General features: G+C 49.2%; 1 protein-coding gene across 1 annotated transcript; it reads right to left on the minus strand.

Annotated features, from left to right (window-relative positions):
- Positions 1 to 4,892: 4,892 nt before the first annotated feature.
- LOC140173760 (uncharacterized) lies at positions 4,893 to 5,435 on the minus strand. The gene has a single exon (XM_072198334.1). The coding sequence runs from the start codon at positions 5,433 to 5,435 to the stop codon at positions 4,893 to 4,895; it is 543 nt and encodes a 180-aa protein (XP_072054435.1).
- Between the last annotated feature and the right edge of the window lie 1,553 nt (positions 5,436 to 6,988).

Consider the following 6,988-nt stretch of genomic DNA (forward strand, 5'->3'; position numbering starts at 1 on the left):
ACATGTCTTTTAGGGCTCAGCCGCATCGTCGTATATTCGGTTTATACGAGGATTCTTTTCACGGTTTTAAGAGAGGGTATTTTAAGGTGCGCCATGCTCAGGGGCAGTCCCCTTTTTGGTTGACGCTAGAAGGGGAGCGTCGGTTCCCGACCTACTAGAATTTTGGTGCCAGGTCGTCGTATCTGACGAAGGTTACTTACGAGGGGTTGTCCCCGGAGGATCGGGATATACTGATGTCCTTTGGCATCTCTTTAGGGAGTGTCCTTTAAAACCTCGTGATGTTATGGGGGATCCCTAGGCGTGCCGTACTTTTCTTGGTGTGTTATGGTATTTCTTCTTGTTTTGTTATTTTTCAGATTTCAAGACTTATATATTTTCCTCTTTATGTTTTCTTTTCAGTTGAGATGGCTGGAGGTATGACCACTTTGGCGAGGTTAAAGGCTGCTATGGAGCGTGAGGTGGCCTCGGAGGCTTCCCCCTCTACTCCTTCGTCCCAACCTGTGGATGACTCCCGTCCTGTGTCCCAAGAGGTTGCTTCACCCGAGGTTGAGGTTGATGCTCAGGTTGCCTCGGGCTTGGTGACTTCTGGTGGTGATGAGGAGGTGGTTATGGTCTCGGCTTCTGGTGCTCCTCGGAAGTAGAGGAGGGGGAGAAGGTTAGTAGTGAAAATCTCGAGGAGGAAGGGGGTTCCGTCCCTTCCGTGATAGATCGGAGGTTTGACGCTCAGGCTTTCATTGATCAGCATCTGGTTCCTGACACCGAGGGGTATTTCGAGGATTGTGATGTGGCCTTTGAGGCCAAGTCGGTGTATCGGGCTCTCCTTCACTCTGCTGTTATTGTTCGGAAGGCCAAGCCTATGATGACTCAAGTTGGTCTTCTTCATAGGAAGCTGCGACAGGCTCAATCGGAGGTGGCCAAGCTGAAGAAGCTACTTGGGACGTCGAAGGTGGCTAGGGAGAAGGCTGTGAAGTCGTTCAAGGATGCGGGGGCCGAGATCCTTCGCCTTTCCAAGGTTGAGACTTCACTTTTGTCTCAGCTGGGGTAAGAGCAAAAGAAGGCCTCGGATGCCGAGTCCCAGGCGGCTGTACTTCTTGCCAAGGTGGATGCTTTGATAGTCGAGGTTGCCGGGTCGAGGGCTGAGGTGGAGGTGCTGAAGAAGGAGAAAGCGGAGCTTCTTGTTGATGTGAAAGAGGTTGTGATTGCGGCCGAGGAGATTATGAGGGCTCAAGCCCAAATTCTTTCCCCGGATGCCGCTATGTCCGTCATGGGAGCCTTTAAGGTTGTTCAAGATGGCAGTATTGTGGACCTCTGAGTAGGTTTTTATGTTCTTCTGTATTTTCTGCTTTCATGACTTGTAAACTTTTGATGTTTTATTGGATTGTGTGGCCGTGGATGATTTTTAATTTTGTTTTACTTATACTTTCTGGGCCGTTGAGGCCGTTTATATTTTTGGTTTTTGATGGGTGCATGTTGGTCGTTCGGGCTCTTTGTTTTCGAGCCGTTTGTATTTATTCCTGAGCCATTTCCGGACTTACGATGCTTGTTAAGCCGTTTAGTCGTTGGTTATGGATATCCATTTTTTAGGCCTCGAGGGTGATTGGTCCTCGATGTTGGCCGTTAGTCATTTTGCCATTGCGAAAGTATAGGAAGGAGCAAGGCGAGTGTGTTTTCAAATGAAATTTTATTAAGTTTAGGCCTCGTTAAAACCCTCCGTTTTAGGGGGAAAGAGTACCCGAAATAGTATAAGGGAAATAAAATAATATAGGTGAAAGACATAATTTTTAAGGGAGGGAGTGTGCCTACGCGTAATATCGTCGTAAATTGGCAGCATTCCAGGTTCTCAGAATCTCGGTTCCGTCGAGCTTTTCAAGCTTGTAGGATCCTTTCCCGACTACTCCTTTGACTCAGTATGGGCCTTCGCAGTTGGGGTGAGCTTCCCTTCCCGTGGCTTGGGAGCTCCAATGTCGTTGCATCGTAAGACCAGGTCATCGGGTGAGAAGTCTCTCCGTATCACGCTGTGATTGTACCTTATCTTGATTTTTTGTTTTAAGGCTAGTTCTTGCATATGGGCTACGGATCTGACCACGTCTGTGAGGTCTCGCTCGGCGTCTTCGTCGTTCCCTCCGATGGTTCTTATTGGACTAGGGTCCCCGACCTCGACTGGGATGATGGCTTCTACCCCGTAAGTCAGTCGAAAAGGGGTCTCCCCGGTGGAGCTTTGGGGGGTGGTCTGATATGACCAGAGAATCGATCCGAGCTAGTCGGCCAAGAGTCCTTCGGCTTTGTTGAGCCATTTTTTGAGTCCTTTGACTATTATTTTGTTTGCCGATTCCACTTGCCCATTTGTCTGGGGTGTTCTACCGAGTTGAAGCATTGGGATATGTGTAGTCCTTCTAGGAATTTTCTAAACTTCTTGTCGATGAGCTGGGTCCCGTTGTCCGAAATTATGACTTCCGGGATGCCGAATTGGTTATTATATGTCTCCATAAGAACTTACGGCACTGAGTTGTCGTAATAGAGGCTAGGGGTTCGGCTTCAATCCATTTGGTATAATAGTCCACTGTGACTATGATGTATCGAAGTTGTCCCGAGGCTGTCGGGATGGGGCCGACGAGGTCGACGCCCCAAGTCCCGAATGGCCGATCCACCATTATGATGCTGAGCTGGTGTGGGGCGGTTTCGTGGAAGTCTGAGTGCTTTTGGCACTTGTCGCAGTTTTTGACTCTCTGTACAGAGTCTTTGATGATTGTGGGCCAAAAGTATCCGGCTCGAATGATCTTCTGGGCCAGGGTTTTGCCTCCGATGTTATGACTGCAGCAGCCTTCGTTTACTTCGCGGAGTATGTACTCCGTGTTCTCGGGCTCGACGCATTTGAGCAGGGGCTGCGAGAATCCTCGTTTGTACAATTGTCCTGCTACCACGCTGTAGTTGGTGGCTTCCCTTTTCACCCGTGTCAACTGTTTAGTGTCTTCTGGCAATGTTCAGTGGAGGAGGTATAGTAGGATAGGGGAGGTCCATGAATCCTAGCTAGAAATTAGGAGGCCCGTGTTGGTTAGGGTCGAGACGGATGACGTTCTGACGACTTCTTGTATTAGCGTTTGGTTTTCTTGCCCCTATTTTGTGCTAGCCAGTTTTGAGAGAAGATCTGCCCTTGCGTTTCGTTCTCTGGGGACGTGTTGGATGGTTATTTGTTCGAAGTCCAATATTAGCTCTTTTACTTTAGTTAAATATTGCTGGAGGAGAGGGTCTCTTGTTTGGTAGTTCCTGTTGATTTGGAAGCTGACTACCTGGTAGTCGCTGCAAACCTCCAAAACCTTGGTCCCGACTTCCTTGGCTAGTGTCAGTCCGGCCAGGAAGACCTCATACTTTTCTTGGTTGTTGGAGATCGGGAATTCATATTGGACGGATCGTTCAATCACGATCCCGTTTTGGTTTTCGAGGATTACCCCGGCCCCGTCGGAGGTGGTGTTAGATGAGCCGTTTACGTGTAACTTCCATGTTTCAAAGGTGAGGCTTCCTGGCGTCTTCTCGGCGATGAAGTCTGCCATGGCCTACTCTTTGATTGCATTCCGAGGCTCGAACTTTATTTGGAATTGGGATAGTTCGATGGACCATGCTAGCATCCTCCCCACTAGGTCAGGCTTTTGTAGAACTTGCCTGACCGCTTGGTTGGTTCGAACCGTAATGGGGTAGGCCTGAAATATTGTTAGAGACGACGGGATGCCGTGAGGAGTGTAAAGGCGAGTTTCTCGAGGCGTGAGTAGCGGGATTTCGTGTCTTGTAAGACTTTGCTTATGAAATAGATGGGTCGCTGGGAGTGCTTCTTCCGTTATAGATATGTATAGGAAGAGGATTTCTCCAGTGGCGAGAACCAGGGGTTCCGCTAGGATTTTCTTGAAGTGTTAGAATGCCTTTTCGCATTCTGCTTCCCATTGAAAGGGGGTTCCTTTCTTCATAAGTTTGAAGAAAGAGATTGCCTTTTGGGCCGACGCACCGAGAAAACGGGATAATGCGGTTAATCGGCCGGTAAGTTTATGGATGTCTTTGAGGTTTTTTAGGCTTGCCATTTTGAGGACGGCTCTACATTTTTCGGGGTTTGCCGATCATGAAACTGAGGAATTTCCCTGCCTCCATGTCGAAGGCGCATTTTGTTGGGTTGAGGTGCATTTGGTGTCTCCTCAAGGTGTTCATTACGAGCTCGAGGTTGCCGATGAGTTGCTCGCCGGATTCGGTCTTGGTGAGCATGTCATCTATGTAGACTTCGAGCTTGGTCTCGGACAGGCGTCGAAATATCTTGTTGACGAGCCTTTGGTAAGTGGCTCCGGCATTTTTCAAGCCGAAGGGCATGACTGTGTAACAATACGTGCCGTCGGGGGTGATAAAGGCCGTTTTCTCCTCTTCGGGCCGATGCATGGGTATCTGGTTGTACCCGGAGTATGCGTCCATGAAGCTGAGATATTGGTGGCCGGATACAGCATCCACCAACCCGTCGATATTTGGCTGGGGGAAGGCGTCTTTTGGACAGGCTTTGTTTAAGTCCGTGTAATCGACGCACATCCGCCACTTCCCATTAGCTTTTTCTACTAGCACGACGTTAGCTAGCCAGGTCGCGTAGGGCAGTTCCCTGATAAAGCCTACTTCGAGGAGGGTTTTAACTTGTTTCTTGACCTCAAATGCTCGATTGGGGGACATTTTTCATCTTCTCTGTGCCACAGGCTTGGCCTTGGAATCTACGGCTAGTCGGTGGGACATTAGGTTAGGATCTATCCCTGGCATGTCAGTGGGTGTGAATGCAAACAAGTCTCTGCTTCATTTCAGGAGGCGCGAGAGACCTTCCTTCAGGTCGTATGGGGGATTCTGGTTGATGAAGGTATATTCTTCTTTAGTCTGCCCTATTTGTAGTTTCTCCATGTCTCCCTCTGGTTCCGGTCTAGTTGTCCATCTTGTCGGGCATCCAGGTCAGCTAAGAATATGCTAGCCACGTCGCAGAATCTCTTCTGTAGGGCTAGGCTAGTGTTGTCGCATTCTACTGCGATTTCCCGATCTCCGTGGATTATTCCGATGGAGCCGTCTTCTGTGGTGAACTTCATGAGAAGGAATTTTGTGAAGATGACGGCGGAGAGGTCGTTGATTGTTTTTCTTCCGAGGATAACATTGTAGGCGGTGGAATCCTTGAAGACCACGAACTCGGATAGGATTGTCTTCTTTTGGTTTCCTGTTCCTATGGTAAGGGGGAGGACGATGGAACCGTCTGGCTTGAGGAAGTTATCTCCAATTCCTGTGACTCCGTTGCGATGTGTTTGGAGGTTGTCATGGCGGAGTCCGAGCTTGTCGAAGGCTCCTCTGAAGAGGATGTTGGAGTCTGCTCCCGTGTCCACCAATATTCTTTTGACTAGCCTGGTTCCGATCTTTGCTGAGAAGACAAAGGGGGGCATCTTCTACCAAGTTGTCGTGCTGGCAGTCTTCAGGGGAGAATGTTATCGTTTTATTGGTGGTAATGGCTGGGGTTTGGTTTCTGACTGCCAAGATCTTGAGATCCTTTTTCAGTGCTGATTTTGATTTTCCCGGGGTGTCTTTACCCGTGATGACGTTAACGATAATGGTTGGGTCTGTCTCTGGGCTTTCCCTGGGGGCTTGTCTCTATGTCCTCGGGTTATGTCATTCTCTTTCTGGTGATCTCTCTCTTTCCGCGCGTTTTGGTTCCCTGATAATTTTGGCAAACTCGGGGAGCTTGCCGTCTCGTATAACTTGCTCGAGGGCATCTTTTAAGTCGAAACAGTCTTGTGTTCTATGTCCGTATCCTCGGTGGTAGTCGCAGTACAGGATCCTGTTGCCGCCCGTTCTTTTCTTGAGTTTTTGAGCCTTCGGAAGAATACCCCGATCTGCTATCCGGTGGTATATCTCGGTGATTGGGGCCGTCAGAGGTGTGTAGTTAGAGAATTTTCTGACTCTGGGGAGGTTGGTTTGCGTTTGCTGGTTTGGGATGTTCCTTTTGGTTTTCTCTTGGTGGGCGGTTATGTCAAGGTGCTGTGCTGCCGTGTTGTGTGCTGCCGTGTTGTGTGCTGTCGTGCTACCGTTTATTGGCGGCTACGACTTGGCTTACCTTTTCGTCGTTTATGTACTTCTTTGCGACGCCCTGAATCTCGTGCATGGTCCATACCGGTCTGGTAGTGAGGTGTTTGCAGAATTCTTCATTCATGAGCCCGTTAGTTAGGCAAAGGCTTGCGACTGAGTCCGTGAGTCCGTCGACCGTCAAATATTCGTCGTTGAATCGGTCGAGGTGTTTTCTCGTGGACTCATCCTGTCTTTGAGTGACTCTCAACAAACTGATTGAGTGTTCGGCTTTTATGATTCTGGTGGTGAATTGGGCCATAAATTTCTGCGAGATATCGTAGAAACCAATTATGGATCCGTTGGGGAGGGCGTTAAACCATTTAATTGCAAGCCTAGCTAGGGCTACCGGGAAGGCCCTACATCGGACCGCGTCAGTGGCTCCTTCCAGGTTCATCCTGGCCTCGAAGGCCGTTAGGTGTTCCTGGGGATCCTTGGTTCCGTCGTACTTCATATCTGTGGGTTTGTCGAAGCCTTTAGGGAGTTTTGCTTTCAGGATTCTTTCTGTAAAGGGAGTAGCTCCTATTATCACATGGTCGCTTCTTGTGCGTTTGGCCTCTCGGTGTCATCGGTCGTCGTCCGCGTCATATTGATGAGCTGGGTCGCGTGAGACGCTGCGATCATACTTCTTGCCGTGTCGTCGTTCAGGCGTCCTGTCTTGTTCGTGGTCACAGAAGATGCTGCGATTGTATCTCTTGCCATGTCGTCGCTCTGGCGATCTGCCGTGCCTGGTTTCATGGCGAGATCTTGATCTGGAGGTTGCGTGACTTTCATTTTTGACGTTGTGCTTCTCCTTGGTTGCAACTCGGCCCTCGAGTTTTTGCACTCGGAGGCAAAGGTCTTGGATTATCTGAGTTGCTTTTTCTCCCAAGTTTTT

This window comes from Arachis hypogaea, chromosome 6 (assembly GCF_003086295.3).
Source record: "Arachis hypogaea cultivar Tifrunner chromosome 6, arahy.Tifrunner.gnm2.J5K5, whole genome shotgun sequence".
NCBI classification, from domain to species: Eukaryota; Viridiplantae; Streptophyta; class Magnoliopsida; order Fabales; family Fabaceae; genus Arachis; species Arachis hypogaea.

Excerpts from the sequence above, each read along its gene's own strand:
- LOC140173760 (XM_072198334.1), bottom strand. The coding sequence starts at position 5,435 with ATGCCCCCCTTTGTCTTCTCAGCAAAGATCGGAACCAGGCTAGTCAAA.